The 19395-nt window shown below is 44.3% G+C and overlaps 1 protein-coding gene across 1 annotated transcript; it reads right to left on the reverse strand.

Moving 5' to 3' along the window:
• Positions 1 to 13593: 13593 nt before the first annotated feature.
• cradd (CASP2 and RIPK1 domain containing adaptor with death domain) lies at positions 13594 to 18948 on the reverse strand. Its single transcript, XM_073481210.1, has 2 exons — positions 18303 to 18948; positions 13594 to 15229 (listed from the first exon to the last, which is right to left on the reverse strand). The coding sequence occupies exons 1-2, from the start codon at positions 18817 to 18819 to the stop codon at positions 14886 to 14888; spliced, it is 861 nt and encodes a 286-aa protein (XP_073337311.1). The 5' UTR covers positions 18820 to 18948; the 3' UTR covers positions 13594 to 14885.
• Positions 18949 to 19395: the final 447 nt, after the last annotated feature.

A 19395-nucleotide genomic window follows, 5' to 3' on the forward strand; every position in this document is an offset into this window, starting at 1 on the left:
TTAAGAGATTTTGCAGAAATCAAACTCACGTGTTTCTGGCTCGGCTGAAGCTGAACTGCAGAAATGAACTCAGTCTGTTCTTAAATGGAGCTTCAGCATCTTTGTTCTGACTCGAGCAGCCCAATGAAAACCAACATTATCCTCAGGGACACACACACACACACACACACACACACACACACACACACACACACACACTGAATGAATGGAGTGTGTGACCCTGTGAATGAGTGCAGATCGGGGGGTCAGGAGGCGGCGCCCTCAGGCAGCTGCCAACATTATCATGCAAACCTCGAGGTTTTTGTGTTGTGTGTGTGTGTGTGTGTGGGTGTGTGTGTGTGGGTGTGTGTGTGTGGGTGTGTGGAGGGGGGGGACCTTTGACAGGAGAGGACGGGACGCCGGAGTCCATTAGACTATGAATGAGAGCGAGCAGCTCCACACTGAAGGCATTTCACTGCTCTGTCCGGCTCTCAGGCTCAGTGACAGCAGCTAAACTTCACGTTTTCTCAATGAGGTTTGGTGCAACAGATGGTGGACAGCGTTCTCTAAACTAAACTAAACTCATCACCAAAAACCAATTTGTGAATAAAAGACAACTGAAACCCAGTCGCACTCCGGCTTCCCTCCATCTGAATAAACCAGAACCTGAGTCCGTCTGGGACAAAATGTTTCTACAGAGAATCAGTCAGCTGTTCTTCTCCTGGATAACAGCTGACTGACACGTTCATCAGTGAAGTCTGGTGAAGCTCAACAGGTTGTCTGCTTCAATATGAAACATGAAACGAGGAAAGCTTTGACTTGTCGTCCTCTCAGTTAAGACCAGAGTTTGACAGTGCGACGCGACACCAGAGCAAAATGTTGTCTTTTTTGAATGAAGTCTGGTGAGTCTCACCAGGTTACTGCTTGAGAAAGAGTCACAGAAGATGTTTGACGGTTATTTTCTTCATTCAAAGAACAAAATGAGTCAATTTCACCTGAATGTTAAAGTGTTTTTGTTTCTGCTGCTGAGACCAAACCTGGAGCAAAAACATCTGAAGTTTAGACAGAACATACAGAGCAGACGTCAATCAAAGAACCACGACAAGATCAACCTGGTGACAGAAGATTCATTCTTATCAAATCTCCATAATCACCTGAACTACAGGAGATTTGAAAAAGGTGGAAAACCTTCATAAAGATGAAGTCCAAGAAGGCTTCTGACGACCTGCAACACCAGACGGTAGAGAACGTTTCACACATTCACCGAACTAGAATGAAACTCACTCAACCAACCAACCAACAACCAGTCAACCAACCAACCAACATAAGTATGTCACGTACGTTAACCTTGTAACATAAATCACTGCTGACTCGTGGTCACTGATCTCTACAGTAAACTGTCGCCTGTATAAACTGTCGCCTGTATAAACTGGGTCTCTCGGTCAGAACCGTCCATGGATACGTCTTTAAAGATGTTTCTGAGTTAAAGCAGCACATCTGGAGCGCAGCGGCTGGATCCTGCAGGAAGCAAACTAAGTGTAATGCAGAGGCCTTGTTGTGTGTGAAGAACAGCAGAGACTCACTGAACATCCACAGAGGCTGTTTAAAGTGCTGTTTGGATTATCACTGTCAGGGTTAATCCCGCATGTGAAAGTGCACTAATAATCTGAGATATAATCAATGAGGTCTGGCGAGTTAACAGACGGAGGAAAAGGTCCCACCGAGGTCCGATTAGAGCCGAGCCGGGCCTCGCATGAGAGCAGAGCCAGAGTTTAATCACAGTGAATTAGACACGGAGCAGAAACACTGAGTTTATTCTCTCTGCTGCCTGGATACCACACACACACACACACACACACACACACACACACACACACACACACACACACACACACACACACACAGATGATTCAGTGAGACGAGCAGAAGAGTTAAGACAGTTACACAACAGAGCTGAAGAGTCCAGAAAGTGTGTTTAGCTTAGCTTAGCACAAAGACTGGAAACAGAGGGAAACTGCTAGCTGTGTAGCCACAAAACCTAAAATCTGTTAAAGCCGACGTATCGAAGATGAAGTTTTCACTCCTGAAATCCTGAATCGTTGGTTCGTCTCAGGATCAGCGACGCTGCTCATGAAGCTCTGAGCCGTGAACTGCTTCAGCTTCAGCTTCAGCTTCAGGACGTCTCTGAAGGGAAGCAGACGGATGATCTGCTGACGCTGCAGATAAAACTCCTCCTCATCACAAAGCAGCAGCACAAACTGCTTAAAACAGGAGGTCGTTACAGGAAAGACGCTGCAGAGACGAGGTGCCTCCACCACAGTGCAGTGAGAGGACGAGCAGCATGTGGACAGCAGCGCCGTCCTTTCAAACACCAAACAAAAGTGTTGGCCAGGAGTCCGGCCGCCTGCCAACGGCCCACAGAGACGACTACAATGGCTGCTCCCCTCTCTGCTGCCTGAAACACATCGTCCACAGGAAGCCAGGAGCTGATCAATAACACTCCTCACTGATCCACATCCACCGCAGCATTAAGGACGCTGCGATCAATGAGATCAGACCGATCACCACTACCGATGACTCAGTCAGCCACCAGGATGTGACTGGAACACAACATGTTTCGTCTGCAGATGTCGCGGCTCGTATTAAACGTCACATACAGAGAAACGTCTGTTCGTAGTTTTATAAAGCTTACGGTTGTAGACCAAACGGAGCAGTACCGCCTGAGACCACAGGGGGCAGTGCAGCCAGCAGCTCGAGCAAGACGACCAAAAATCTGTAATTTTATGTTCCTGTTTATTTTACAGATGTGTTCAGTATTTTTAAATGCATGAACACAACAAGAGACTGTGGATTCATGTCTACTACAAAATACTAAACTGTTCTGACTCTGACTTTACAACTCGTACATCGATCAGTTTATAGAAACCTGGAGAGTAATTGTGCAGTAAGACGCTCAGTGGTGGAGACGTTTAAGTCATGTGACCGTGATGTCGTCTGTCTGTAGCCTAGCATTAGCTTTTTACTGCTACACATTTAATTTACACTTCAAACGTCAGAGTGGAGTTCATCTGTGGAGATTATCTGTCAGACTCAGTAACAACACAATCCAGTGAAAAATGAGTCATGAGGTTCAGAAAACAGAGACTCAGTAACACGCTGAGATCAGCTGAGAGCTTCAGACATCAGACCTGAAACAGTTCAGCTGACATGAACTGGAGGCCGAGGTGAGGGTGGACTGACTGATAACAATAACAATAATAATACTAATAACAATAATCTATTCTTTCTGTCATGAGACTTTAACTGTCTGCTTGTTTTCATATGAAATTCTCCCATAAATCCAGACGATGTGTGAACTGAAGCAGACCTGGGATCAGCTGTGTGAACTGAAGCAGACCTGGGATCAGCTGTGTGAACTGAAGCAGACCTGGGATCAGCCCTTGTGTCAGAGCGTGTCTGGCTGCAGCTTCGCTCTCTGACTGGGGGTGAAGCCTTTTATCTCTCAGCTTCAGGTTTCTGGCAGCTTCTGATCTCTGCTGTCAGAAACAGGAAGAAGCTCGGAGCGGATCATCCCGATCTGCTTTCACACGCTGGATTTGATGGTTTTCCTTTCCTCCCTCGTCGCTCGCTACATAAAGTGTCCAGTCATCGATGCATTTTCTCCTTAACGACCTGTTTGGGCTCATTATCCTGCTGGCAGACGCAGAAAGGAGTGCAGCTCTCCAACATGGCAGCACACCAGCGCTGGCAGCTGCTTCTCCCCGTTAGCAACGTTAGCCGTGAAGCTCTCTGGCTCTGAATGAAACACTAACATGTTTCCAAACGTTCATCAACATTTCTCATCTCAGAGCTGATTTTTTTGTTACATGAACTTTGATCAGCAGTCATTTCTCATCCCGACAGCAGCTCGTCCTCATCGGAAAACACCGGGAAGATTCTGTGAAAGCAGCTTATTCAGAACCATATTTACATTTGTTGTTAGGCAGTGGCCTCTACTGGCTGCAGGCTAACGCTAAGCTAGCTGCAGGCTAACACAAAGCTAGCTGCAGGCTAACACAAAGCTAGCTGCAGGCTAACGCTAAGCTAGCAGTGTCGTTCTTGAAGGGTTGTGTTCAAACAGAAACACTTCCTGCTTCTGATTTGAATTAATGAAGTTAAAAAATCTTTTTGGTCGATGAGGCTAAAGGTACAACGAGTCTGTTTTCACTCGTTTGTGTTCTTTTCATCCGTCATCTGATAAAAATGTCTTCATTGATCTGTTTGTTGCAAAATTCACAAAATGGAGGCGACGAGCAGCAAGAAAACAAAACCACCTACGGTGGCTCAGAGAAGTCAAACAACCCTCTAAAGGCTCCGACACGTCCTCAGACCTCCATCACTCAGGCTCAGATAGGAAGACTTGGGCTGAAACAACTTAGTTACTTCTGTAACTTCAGTTACTAAAGTACGAGACTTAACTGAAGAAGGTCAGCAGGTTAAAATCGTCTCACTGACTTCTGGTGTCACACTGAACGTGAACAACATGTCTGCTGGATAAACCCGACTTCCTCCTGTACAGCTGTAATCATCTCTACGGCCACCAGAGGTCACCGCCTGACAACAAACATCAATCTGGGTCAGAACCAGCTGCTCACGTGGACTCAGGAGGTCGTCCGTCCACAAAGCTGACGTCCATCAACTTAGATCTGAATTTGAAGCTGTACAGTGACGACTGTGACGTTGTCTCTGTGTTCGTCTCAGCGTCGAATTCTTCTATAAATGTTATTAAAATCATCATGTTTCAAGTTTACATCATTTTCAGACTGTTGGGACAGAAAACAACCTGTTTCTGTTTAGGATGATTGTAACTGATATAATTATTCTTCTTATTTTACTTTTGTAATTCTGTGACAGGTTGTTATTATAATTATGGTGATTTGGGTGATTTGGATGCAGCGACTGCAGATTCAGACTCCAGATCGTCCTGCGGCTTCAAACGCTGAGTGACTTCCTCAGAACGAAGAGACGAAGCACGAAGAGAGAGAAGTGTTCGTGTTCATTCACGTTTTTCTATTTTTGTAATTTGAATGATATTTGTGTCAACATGCAGCGACAGCCTGTTAAAGTAACTGTGATACAATCTGTAATGTTTCAGATGTTTCCTGCATTTCAATGGAAAACAACATGAAACATCTTGAAGCCGTTTATTTGACCAGATTTTGATGTAAAATACAAACGTGTGGTTTTACAGAGCTGTGAGCGGCGCAGGACAGGAAGTGAGACGTCCGGAGCAATATGAGTCTCACTGTGTTCATATAAAAGAGGAAATTAAAGTGAAACTATCAGATAAAAGAGAGACGAGCGACCGCAGAGGCTCCGACTGAGCCGAGCGACGATCACACCGATCAACACGGAGACATAACGAGCAGCTCCGACACCATCAGCTGATCATCGCCTCCATCGACGACGAGCCAGAAGACAAAAAAACACCTCGACGTGTTTGATCAGACCAAACCTCCACGTGATCACAAATAGATCACAAATAGATCACAAATAGATCACAAATAGATCACAATAAGTCAAATGACTCAATGAAAACAGCTGTGAAGCTGCAGCTGATCTACAGCAATAGTCAGTGATCATTAATGGATCCGATCAAAGATGCAGCTGCTGTCAGATAACAGATAATAACTCAAACACTCATTTTCTGTTATTAAAATAGTTTGTAAAAACATTTATTCAATGTTTTTATAAAATCACAGCAGATTTCTGTCAATCAAACAAATCTATGACAACAACACTGATTCATCTGTGAAAGCATGATTCTGTCTTCTCGTGTGTTTTCTGTCCGTTCGACTGTAACGTAATCTGACTTTATGTTTAACGTGTTGATCTTCAGCCTGTCGCGACGTTACTGACGCTTCTGTCACAGTAAATACAGTAAAAGTCTGTTAATAAAACCTGAGACGTTTACAGATATTTCCTGTATTTTAACAGATTTTGACCAGAAAATGTCGTTTTCAACATAAAAATACTAAAACTAATTATAATTTCACAAATATTTGTTTAATGTTAAAGATGAAACTGACAATAAAGTTTAAGTACATTTACTCGAGTAGTGAACTTGACAGTAAGAGTACAGATCTGAGCCTCTCTTACTGGATTACTTTGATTTCATGTTACTGTCTACTCCATTACATCTCAGAGGGAAACACTCGACTGCTTTTTACTCCATTACATTTATGTGATATCTTTAGTTACTTATTTATTTATACCAGAACATCAGGTTTTATAAAGTGCTCGTGTGACGCTGTCAGATAAAGTAGTGGAGTAGAAGTAGGATGACTCGAGTAAGTACAGGTGCCTCACACGTGCAGTACTTGAGTAAATGTACTCAGTTACATTCCTGAAAACACTCAGGTGAGGACGGTCACACCTGTGCAGGTAAATCATCATGATCAGCTGCTGTGTGTGTGTGTGTGTGTGTGTCTGTGTCTCAGCATCACACACGCACGCACACACGCGCACACACACACACTGAGGCTGCAGCCGACTGACCCAGTTTCCTCCGCAGGGCCGAGCTGCTGCTGCCTCCCTGACGGACCTGCGGTGCCACAACGCGTCCATCTCCCGCTCCTCCACCTCCCCCCGTTAATCACCTCTTATATAAGTCCTCCATCAACCAGAACCGGGTCCATGGGCCGTGTTTGGAGCAGACAAAGCCTCACACCCGGCTGCAGCTGCCGCCGCGCTCACGGCTCCAGACAGGCGGCAGCGGCGGCTCCAAACACTCGATATTCCCCGAATAAAGGGCTCCTTACCTGGGTGAAGCAGAGCAGACACGCGGTGAGAAGCAGCGGGGAAAGCATGGTGCCTCGGGCCGGGCAGGGCGTCCTCAGGCCGGGCAGGGAGTCCTCAGTCCGCCGTGTTGCTCTCAGGCTGCTGCGCATCCAAACAATGGCGATTTTTCTGCTGCATCGGACGCGCCGCGGCGCTGCGCTCCGCTCCGCACGGCTCGTTTCCGCTCCGCAGCTCTAACGCACCACCGCCACCATCATCATCTTCATCTTCATCTTCATCTTCAGCTGCTTCTTCATCGTCATCTTCAGACTGGACCGCCGCTCGAACCGGAGCCGCTGTGATTCAGAGGAAACAGGCCGGGCTCCGGCGTCCATGCCGCGGCCTGGAGACGAGCAGGAGGTCGGTGTCGGTCAGAGGATGGAGCCGCTGCTGCTGCTGCTGCTGGAGCCCCGCCCCGCTCAGCACACACACACAGACACACACACACACACACACAGGGAGAGAGAGAGACACACACAGACACACACACACACATGGAGAGAGAGAGACACACACAGACACACACAGACACACACACAGGGAGAGAGACACACACAGGGAGAGAGACACACACAGGGAGAGAGAGACACACACAGAGACACACACACACACACAGACACAGACAGACACAGACACACACACAGACACACACAGGGAGAGAGAGAGACACACACACACACAGGGAGAGAGACACACAGACACACACAGACACACACACAGGGAGAGACACACACACAGACACACACAGGGAGAGAGACACACAGACACACACAGACACACACACAGGGAGAGACACACACACAGACACACACAGAGAGAGAGACACACAGACACACACACACACACAGAGACACACACAGGGAGAGAGACACACACACACACACACACACACAGGGAGAGACACACACACACAGAGACACACACAGGGAGAGACACACACACAGAGACACACAAACAGACACACACACACAGGGAGAGAGACACACACACACACACAGACACACACACAGGGAGAGACACACACACAGAGACACACACACACACACAGGGAGAGACACAGACACACACACACACACACATTATCATCATCATCATTAAACATTACTGACACACAGGGATGAAAAGTAACTAAGTACATTTACTTGAGTACTGCAGGAACAGTTTGAGGAACTTTTCTTCTTCGTCTCTATTTTCTGAAACTTTATATTTTTACTCCACAACATCTCAGTGATGAAGGTAACTGAGTACATTTACTCAAGTACTGTACTAAAGTACAATTTTCATGTACTTGTGATAAAAGTAAGGAGCCAACAGTCTGTAAAAGTACACTGTAAAACTGTAAAACAGAAACAGACTGTAAATCAACACGACTAATGTAACACAACGAAACACCTGCAGCTCACAAATACGTTTCATTTAACAGACGAAGCTGCAACAAGAGGATGAGATGATCAGTGGCGCTGTGACAGATGTGTTTAACTGACAGACATCTGCTGTGATTCAAGAAAAACGTTTAATAAACGTTCTAATAACAACTGTGGTTTAATAACAAAACTGTGGTTTAATAACAGAACTGTGGTTTAATAACAGAACTGTGATTTAATAACAGAACTGTGATTTAATAACAAAACTGTGATTTAATAACAAAACTGTGATTTAATAACAAAACTGTGATTTAATAACAAAACTGTGGTTTAATAACAAAACTGTGATTTAATAACAGAACTGTGATTTAATAACAGAACTGTGGTTTAATAACAGAACTGTGATTTAATAACAGAACTGTGATTTAATAACAGGACATTGCTGTATTGTGAGTTTTGTTGTTATTTGTTTACAGTATTTTTTTGCCAGAGTATTACTGTTTGTTTTCACAGCTGAGATGTTGATGTGATCAGTTAATGATCAGCTATATCAATAAAGTTTTTCATTGATTATTCCTGTAAAATCATTGTCTGGTTGCAGCTTCACAGCTTTTGTTCCCTCTAAGTGATTTGACTGATTGTAATGATGTGATGAACATATTTATTATATATTTATTATATATTGATTATATATTGATAATATATTTATAATATGTTTGTGATATATTGATTATATATTGATTATATGTTTGTGATATATTGATTATATATTGATTATATATTTATAATATATTTGTGATATATTGATAATATATTGATAATATATCTGTAACCATGCTGCGGTCTGGACGAGGTTTGGACTGAACAGACGTTGTCGTGTCTCTTCTGTCTCCGGCTCGTCGTCACATTTCTTTCACCAAACAGTCGACTGATCGATGGAGGCGGAGTCCGTCTTCTTCTCTCTGATGTGACGTCATGTGTTGATAAACCTGCAGATGAGCCTGTTCAGGTCATTCATGACGTCACGCTGCCCCCTGCTGGTGGAGCAGTGAACCTGCAGCAGGTAACATTCACATGTGGACTTCTCTTACAAGGAGATGTAAACTGGTACCGACCAGACTGTTGAAGCTGAGACCACCAGAGGAGGTTTTCTATTGGCTGATGAACCAGCTGTCAGAATTCTGACACAGACAAAACAATCATTTTGGACCCAACAAACATTTAAAATGATTCAATCACAATCAGAATAATGTTTTTATTACGATTCTGCATCTTTCTATAAACTCAAACATGATATGTCTTCATGAAAATGTTTCCAATAAGATCCTTTAGATCTTTAGATCAAGTTGATCCTCAACAATAATCAGTTAATGAATCAGAATAAACAACATGAGACAAACAAGTAAACATCACTCACAGATCGTTAAGTTAATTTGATTCTGACAGTTGATCTTCTGCCTGCAGGCTGGTTTGGTTTCATAGCTGCCGCAGAACAGACTGCAGACGAGAAGCAGGGCGGGAAAACATCTGCAGACGTCTGCAAACATCTTTGAAGTTTTATTTATTCTTTAAAAAGATTGTTGTAATGATCCACAGTCACAGAGGACGTTCAGGAGGTTGTTAGTGAAACATCTGACATGAAGTCTGTTTCAGTCCAAACTAAAGCTGACGTCAGTGTCAGTAGTTATTATTGATTCTTCTGCTCCAGACGACCTCAATCATAAATCAACTAATCAATGATGATATTTTGTTATAGATCAAGATAAAAGTGTATTGATCCTGACAGCAGGACGAACAGAAGCTGCAACATGAATCTGCATGAGTACTTTTACTTGTGTGTGTGGTGTGTGTGTGTGTGTGTGTGTGTGTGTGTGTGTGTGTGTGTGTGTGTGTGTGCGCGCGCGTGCGTGCGTGTGTGTGTGTGGTTGATGGGGATCACATGACGTTGGAGTAAACAGATTCATTTTTACCAGACGGACACGTGTGAGGTCATGTGAGTTCTGATGATGTCAGCTGCAGCCAGCAGGAAGTTCCTTATATGGAGTTTGACTAATGAGATGTGTGTTTATTTATTTGTTTGTTTGTTTGTTTTGCAGACACAACATTTGAGGCTTGAAGCAGCAGAGAGCTGAGAGGACTCACAGGTTGCTGTTAGCCCTGAGTTTTGTCTACAGGAGCTCCTGAGGAGGGCACACAGCCTGGTGAGTATTAAAGGAACAGTTCACCCAAAACTAAACCCTCCAGCCATCATCTCCTCCTGATGATATAAAGTCAGGCTCAGCCATCGTCTCCTCCTGATGATATAAAGTCAGGCTCAGTCATCATCTCCTCCTGATGATATAAAGTCAGGCTCAGCCATCATCTCCTGATGATATAAAGTCAGACTCAGTCATCATCTCCTCCTGATGATATAAAGTCAGGCTCAGCCATCATCTCCTCCTGATGATATAAAGTCAGGCTCAGCCATCATCTCCTCCTGATGATATAAAGTCAGGCTCAGCCATCATCTCCTCCTGATGATATAAAGTCAGGCTCAGTCATCATCTCCTGATGATATAAAGTCAGGCTCAGCCATCATCTCCTCCTGATGATATAAAGTCAGGCTCAGTCATCATCTCCTCCTGATGATATAAAGTCAGGCTCAGCCATCATCTCCTCCTGATGATATAAAGTCAGGCTCAGCCATCATCTCCTCCTGATGATATAAAGTCAGGCTCAGCCATCATCTCCTCCCGATGATATAAAGTCAGGCTCAGCCATCATCTCCTCCCGATGATATAAAGTCAGGCTCAGCCATCATCTCCTCCTGATGATATAAAGTCAGGCTCAGCCATCATCTCCTCCTGATGATATAAAGTCAGGCTCAGCCATCATCTCCTCCTGATGATATAAAGTCAGGCTCAGTCATCATCTCCTCCTGATGATATAAAGTCAGGCTCAGCCATCATCTCCTCCTGATGATATAAAGTCAGGTGAAGTCTCGTAGTCCACAGAACATTTCTGGAGCTCCACAGTAAAACAGAGTTTTGCTGAACAGCTGAAGCAGCTGGAGACTTGATTCATCTTCAGACACATTCAGTTATTTAAATCAGAACATTATGTGTTTTTACGGTAAAGTTAAAGTTTCTCTCCACACTTTCATCAAATTATCTGACGTAAACAATATTTTTACCAGCCAATCACAGACCAGCCTTGTCTCTGTTAACGATCCCTCCTGTCTCAATAAAGGACGACAGATTCCACCTTAAACTCACACAGCTTGGTTAAGGTGGTACTGAGGTATTAACTGAACTCCAATCAGACTCAGTGTTGTTGTTGACTGTTTCCATCTGCTGCTGCAGTGACCCACATCCCCCTGCAGGAACCAATCAGGTTTAACATCACCCAGAGGGACTCACACATACACTCACACACACATACACACACACACACACACACACACACTCGGGCTGTCTAACGTTGCTGCAGAGGTTTTACCAGGAAGACAGATGGATTCTGGGAAATGAGGCTCAGACGGGATCAGAACAAAAAAATCTGCAGAAGAAGAAAGTTTGAGCTGAGTTTCATCCTCTGAAGACTTTCAGCACGAAGTCATTAACGAAGCCGCTCGCAGTCAAAGTGATCTTTGACATCAACCTGCGTCTGAGTGACCACCTGTGATGTCACTTCCTGCTCTGTATGAAACAAACCCGTCCATCACTGGGACAAACAGACTCCATGTTTCTACACAAAGACAGAAAGAAGTTCATGTAGAACATTTGCTGAATTTACAAGAAGGAACAAATAAGTCAGAATCAGTCAGAGACAGAGTTTCACACAGTTTATAAAGTGTCTCCAACTCAACAACTCACTAAACTGACACATTTGTTAAGGGAGTCTGGTGATGTTGAGGGTACTGGTTCAATAACAACATGGAAATCATTCTGTTTCTTCTTCTTTGTCTTCTTGTTTGTCTTCTTCTTCTTCTTCAGCCCTGACTTAAACAAAGACTCGGCATGTGTTTGACAGCAGATCAGTTAGAAGAAGCGTTCTCATCAGAACATCTTGAGTTTGTTAGTATGAAGCATCGTGCTTCGTCTTCTTCACGCCGACATGTGAAGAGTCAGAACTGAGACAAACTTCTGTCAGCAAACCGAACTCTGATCTTTGAGTCTCTCAGCGTGCAGAGCTCATCGGTTGTGTTAAAGCTGATGTTTTCTGCTCTCCAGCCACAGGGGGGCAGCACTGAGGTTCGTCTGTCAAACATCGGACAAACAACAGGAAGTTGACAGTTGTTAAACTTGGAACCAGCAGCTGAGTCTATCTGACGACCCCTCTGGTGACCCTGCGGAGGGTGAAACTATCTGACTGTAGTAGTTCAAAGTGTGAAGCTGACAGTACTCGAGTACTTCAGACGTGTACTTGTAACAGAGTACTGTGACCGTGACACTGGAGCTGCAGCAGAAGCTGCTCTGACGTCAGGCTGCAGTAACTGTCAGGTTGAGCTGTGGGAGGTGACGAGCTGCTGTCGGTCGGGTCAAACAATAAAAGTGTGTTGTGGCAGCGTCCCTCCCTCAGCTCCGTTTCTTGGAAGCAGTGAGGATATAAAGCTCAGTGTTCACAGCTTTCTGAGAAACTCACATGAGGAGCTCCACGCTGCTGCTTCCAGTCACGCTCACAAACGTCTGACTGCTTCTGTCGTTTCCTCAAACTCACACAAAATTATCCAACATCATCCGACACGACGTTAACTGTTTCACGTCCGAGACGAGACGAGCAGCTTCATGTTTCTACCAGTTTACAATGAGCCCTGAACTAATAATCTTTAGTTCAGTCAACAAACTTTTATTTTCAGTTTGATTTTGTCAAATGAAAATATTGAAGTTATCACAACAAGGTCCAGAAGCCCAGGTCTGCCATTTAAAGACACAAAAACTGAGCTGGAAGAGAGAAATCCTCCGTGTTAACTCATTATTATGTGAGGTCATAATGAAATTATGGGATTAAAAGACAAACTATGAGATTGAGACCGATTTATCACATAATCCTGACGTACCAGGGGATTGTTTTTATACATATATAAACATGTATTTCTTTTGAATCACGGCTGAGCTGTCATCAGTGTTTTCTTCACCGAGCCTCCATGAGTCTGTCTGCAGGAACAGACAGCCTCCTCAGCAGTCACTGCTCCGAGGACACGTGTTGCCTTTTTTAATTATTCATGATAAAACTTTGTAATATTTGCTCCCTCGTCTGTGGTTCCTTTCTGTGTTTAAAGAACTGTTCTGCCTGTTTTCCAGCAGAACCCAACATGTTTTTATTAAGTCTACGCCGCATTACGTGAATCGGCCGATCATCTCGTCAGTCCACCTTAAAACCCGACAGACAGAAAGTTGATTCTCAGCAGGAACTGGAGCTCTGCAGGCTGTTGAGGAATTAATGAAGTGCAGAGAGAGTCGTGACTGAGGCGCCGTTCACACCTGAGACTAACACGAGACCCGAGGGACCAACAGACGCCATGTTTCTACTCAAAGACAGAAAGAAGTTCATGGAGAACATTTGCTGAATTAACAAGAAGGAACAAATAAGTCAGAATCAGTCAGAGACAGAGTTTCACACAGTTTATAAAGTGTCTCCAACTCAACAACTCACTAAACTGACACATTTGTTGAGGGAGTCTGGTGAAGTTAACTAACCACATTGAAATCAGACGGTGTAATCCATCCAGCCTGTTGTTGTAGCTTCTTCTTCTTTTGACCCCTGACTGAAACAGCAGATCAGTTTTAAATAATAAATGTTCTCATGAGAACAACTGGAGTTTGTTTGACGCACAGCAACTCTTAAAATCAGACGTTTTGTAAAGGGAGTCTGGTGATGACGCGGCTCAGACCAGCTCTGAATGTGCAGCATTCACACCTGTACACAGAGCTGTCCACTTGTAATCAGATTACTCAGGACGGATGTTGCCACCAGGTCTGAACAGGGTGTGTGTGTGTGTGTGTGTGTGTGTGTGCGTGTGTGTGTGTGTGTGTGTTCCCAGGCACAAAGAGCTCGTTGAAGTTTTTCCTCGGACAAAAACTAATCGTCCTCTTCAAAGAAATGTGTGTCGACTTCCAGGAAACTGCGGGAAAATCCTGTCAGAGAGAAACTCAGCTAACGAAGCAAAGTGACAGCACGAACGAGGAGCGGATAAAAAAAGACAGAAGCAAAAGTGGAAGTGTTTCATTCAGTCTGAGGACTTTTCACTGCCGTTGATTAAAGGAGCAGTTCAGACTTTAATCTGAAGATTCAAACGTCTGAACTTTGTTTTTCCATAAAAGTCATAAAAGATTTTATTTAAAAACTTGTTTCCCCCTCAAATGAAGAATTTTAATAAAAATCTCAGGTTGTTTTCATCTTAAACTTCCGTCTCCTGTTCATTATCTCAGTTATCATCTCAGTTATCATCTCAGTTATCATCTCGATGCTTCGCTCTGTGAAACCTTTCATCATTTTATAAACCGAGCGGTTCATCGATGAAGAGAAGAAGCGCCAGCAGATAACTCGATGATGTCAGTTTCAGCCCTGAGCTCGTCAGAAGACGAACACAGTCCAGTCGTCTCTCTGGTTTTGGTCTCCACCGTCTCCTCGTGGTCACCAGCTGATCTCAGACTCAGTTCTTGTCAGAAGACAAACAACGAGCTGAAACTCATCGACACATTATTCTTATAAAAACATCCTCGTCAGCATCCGAACGTCTCGTGATCAGAACATTTTCTCAGGAGGACTTGAGATGAAAGCCTCCCGGGTCGGTCCCATCAGAACGTCCTCCAGGACGGACGGATGGACGTCAGCAGCCTTCAGACTCTGAACGAGTCTCTGAACCGTCGCCTTCCTGCCGTCACGTCGTCTCCACTGAACCAGCCCGGCCAGAACGGCCGCCTGAGTACTGAGAGAGTGATCGGACCGGCAGCGGAACAAAGCCTCTGCAGACAGACCCAGATCCATCAGGACCGACTCCCATTCGGCACCAAGCCGAGACGCCAGCCGGGACAGCTCCCGGTCCGAAGGAACCTTCTGGAGAACCGAGTCAGGAAGTCGGCAGACGTCTGCAGAGAGAGCGACAGTGCAGAGATTATAATCTGATTCACAGATTCATCGCTAAACTTCTTAGATTATTTCTCAGAACCTCGACTCGTTCTGGACATTTTGTTTCCAGATTAAACTAAATTTCAGATTTATGACTTTTGTTTGATTTCACAAGTCATTTTGACAATAATCTGATTAAGCAGCTTCATGTAAATAATCTCAGATTCAAGCTGTTTAAACTCTCACTTTAATCTGAGAACGATCAAAATTCAGATTAAAATCTCAGAAAGTAAATAAATTCATAACTTTAATGTCAAATTTTCTCATTTTTATTTCAAAATTCAAGTAAACAACTCTGTTTTATTTCTCAGTTCTGACGTCAATCAAAAATTTAAATCGAGGCTTTTATAACTTTCATTCCAAAAAATGATCTTTGATTTCTGACTTCGATCAAAACTCTGTTGGTACATCGTGACTTTACTTTCAGACTTAATCAGAAACATTGTTGTTAATTCTCATAATCTGAAATTTAATCTCTAAATCTTCGATTACGAGTCTCAAAACTAAAGACGTTGATTTTTTCTGCTTTAAAGATAATTATTTATTTCACAGTTCTGACTTTAATCTGACAATCTTGACTTTCTTTTCTTTAATTCTGTTTTTAATCTTAAAATCTGAATTTATAATCTGGACTTTTATTTGAAAACGTTATGTTGGTTTCAGTTTTATCAACAGCTGTTGTTAAACCTTTCATTTCACTTCCTGACTCTGACATCATCACGTCGTCAGTAAGCTCAGCAGCAGTTTACAGAGTTTAAACTGTGTCCTGGTCTCAGGTGAGACGGTGAAGGTGACTTTGTCTCCAGGTTCACTTCTTATTGTCTCTGTCATTCTCAGTGTTAACCAATCGGTGGGGGGCTTGTCCTGTTTGGTCTCCTCTCATTGGACGACAGCGTCAACAAACACAAAGAGAAAATAACACGATCAGCTGTGTTCAGTCAACACACAGTCTGTGTGTGAGGTCACAGCGACACACACACGCACGCACACACACACACACACAGATAATCAATAGATTCATCACACTTGTTTTGAACGTGACGCCTTCAGCTTCACTCATAAACTGTTTTCATCAGTTAGTGTTTAATATTTTTAATGTTTTCTGCCGTGTGAACGTTTGTTGACCTGCAGTAAATAATTCTTCTGTATTAGTGTTTTAAATATAGAAAATATATTTATATATTAAATATATCACGTTTATAGAGTTTCATGTCTGAATTAAATTTGTTCAACCAACAAAACCCTCATTTCATTCCTTTAACGTCAGTGTGACTGACAGGAATAATGATGATAATAATAATAGTAATAATAATAATAATAATGATAATAACACTAATCTTGTGTAAGATCATTTCTGAGGTTTTCACACGTCATGTTTTGAGTCTTCTATCGTCTGACTTTAAGATGCTAACTTACTTTTTGTAATGCTGCATTTTTGATGTGAGTATTTTGTTGTACTTCTGTTGAAGCTGTTCTCCAGCTGATCCAAGACGGTTTAAAGAGTTTATTGAGCTGACGAACATAAAGGAACACTTCACCAGCTGCTAGCTGCTAGCTGCTGCTGCTAGCTGCTGCTAACTGCTGCTGCTAGCTGCTGCTGCTAGCTGCTGCTGCTACTGCTGCTGCTGCTAGCTGCTGCTGCTAACTGCTGCTGCTGCTGCTAACTGCTGCTGCTAGCTGCTGCTGCTGCTAACTGCTGCTGCTAGCTGCTGCTGCTAGCTGCTGCTGCTGCTGGTGAAGTTATAATAAAGTTATAATCAAACGTAATCCCAGAGATTTGACTTTAATCTGAACAGTTGTCAGATTTCTTACTTTTACTTTTCTGATCTCAGTTACAAACATTTTTATCCAAACTCTTGATTTTCTTCATGATTTTTATCAGTTTGTTTTCTTGTCCAGATCTTTCTCGTCACAACCTGGACCAGAAGGAAAAATCCTCCTTTTTTCTGTTTTCACCATCAAAATACAACAAAATGGATGTTTCCTACATTAAAAAGCTTCAGGGTCTCTGTGGACATGTGGACCTGTGGGTCTCTGTGGACATGTGGACCTGTGGGTCTCTGTGGACCTGTGGACCTGTGGGTCTCTGTGGACCTGTGGACCTGTGGACCTGTGGACCTGTGGACCTGTGGGTCTCTGTGGACCTGTGGGTCTCTGTGGACCTGTGGACCTGTGGACCTGTGGACCTGTGGGTCTCTGTGGACCTGTGGACCTGTGGGTCTCTGTGGACATGTGGACCTGTGGGTCTCTGTGGACATGTGGACCTGTGGGTCTCTGTGGACCTGTGGGTCTCTGTGGACATGTGGACCTGTGGGTCTCTGTGGACATGTGGACCTGTGGGTCTCTGTGGACATGTGGACATGTGGGTCTCTGTGGACATGTGGGTCTCTGTGGACATGTGGGTCTCTGTGGACCTGTGGGTCTCTGTGGGTCTCTGTGGACACGTGGGTCTCTGTGGACCTGTGGACCTGTGGGTCTCTGTGGACATGTGGACCTGTGGGTCTCTGTGGACATGTGGGTCTCTGTGGACCTGTGGGTCTCTGTGGGTCTCTGTGGACACGTGGGTCTCTGTGGACCTGTGGACCTGTGGGTCTCTGTGGACATGTGGACCTGTGGGTCTCTGTGGACACGTGGTCCAGGTTCAAGTCAGCTCTGAGTGGAGTGAGCTGGATGGACACAAGTGGCCTGTTTTCTATTTTCACACATTAAATCAAAATTTCACTCAGAAATCTCAACATTTTTAAACAGTTGTAAACATTTTTAAACAGTTGTAAACATTTTTAACACTTGTAAACATTTTTAAACAGTTGTAAACATTTTTAAACACTTGTAAACATTTTTAAACAGTTGTAAACATTTTTAAACAGTTGTAAACATTTTTAAACAGTTGTAAACATTTTTAAACACTTGTGAACAGTTGTAAACAGTTGTAGTTGTAAACAGACTTCAGGGTCTGTGTTGATCCAGTCCAGGCTGAACAGTCTCACACTGTTGTGGTCTAGAAACAGTTGCTGTCTGTGTGTCTGTGCTCACCTGTGGAGCTGAGTCCAGGTCCGGGTCCAGGTCCGGGTCCGGGTCCGGGTCCAGGTCCGGGTCCAGGTCCGGGTCCTGGTCCGGGTCCAGGTCCAGGTCCGGGTCCGGGTCCAGGTCCGGGTCCTGGTCCGGGTCCAGGTCCAGGTCCGGGTCCGGGTCCAGCTCGTGTCTGAAGCTCCAGCAGCAGCTTGTCTCGGACCCAGCTGAAGTCGTCCAGAGCCCGCAGGAAGGAGCGGAAGGCCCGGGGCCCGCGGCTCGGCAGCAGGTCCAGCAGCTTCAGGGTCTTCAGTGTGTTGGTGGGCTGCGACTCGATGAGCTCCACCTGAGCCTCCGTCAGAACCTCCTCCTGGAACAGGAGCGGAACGATGGTGTCGCTGACCAGCAGCTGCCCGGACAGTTCCAGCCGGTGCGCCCGCAGCAGCGCTCTGTGTGTCGGGTCCATGGAGAGGGGACGGTCGGTTCTGCTCCTATGAATCCTACAGGTGTCTTGTTGTGAACTCTCGTGATGATCCACCATGAAACTGTGATGGTTCCGGCCCGACAACTACATGTGCTCAATGTTATTGTGTCCGACTCGAAACATACGAGCGGAACTAAGGTTTAGCAGCGTTCACCACTAGTTTCTCTTCAAAGGTTTTCACGTCTGGAAATCTTCTGATGAAACTTCAGTAAATGTTCAAGTTAATTTAGTGAATAATTACAAACAGCTGTTCAGTTCATACACGTGACACACCAGGTGTCGTCACCTTTTAATGAAACCTCAACGTTTCGCCCCAACTCGTTTCAACAGCCGAGGACGGTAGCTAGCAAACAGCGTCAGCTAATGCTAAAATGAAGCTAATGCTAAAGTGAAGCTAATGCTAAAGAGAAGCTAATGCTAAAGTGAAGCTAATGCTAAAATGATCAGACAGGTTCACATGTGATCTGTGAACAGTGAACAACAGAAAGAAAGAAGCGGGACATTGTTCATGAAGTCCGGCTGGATGCTCTTCATGGAGTAAACAACGGATCGTCTTGGGGCAGAATCAGTTTAATCGACTTTATGACAGTTTATATTACATATTTTAAACCCTCATGTCCGCTCACACATTCA

This window comes from Pagrus major, chromosome 14, assembly GCF_040436345.1.
Source record: "Pagrus major chromosome 14, Pma_NU_1.0".
Lineage (NCBI taxonomy): Eukaryota > Metazoa > Chordata > Actinopteri > Spariformes > Sparidae > Pagrus > Pagrus major.

Bases quoted from the DNA above. Each gene is read 5' to 3' on its own strand.
- cradd (XM_073481210.1), bottom strand. From the start codon at position 18,819: ATGGTGGATCATCACGAGAGTTCACAACAAGACACCTGTAGGATTCAT. The intron at 15,230-18,302 runs GTGAGCACAGAC...CTCTCTCTGCAG, and splicing joins ACCTGGACTCAGCTCCACAG to ACGTCTGCCGACTTCCTGAC.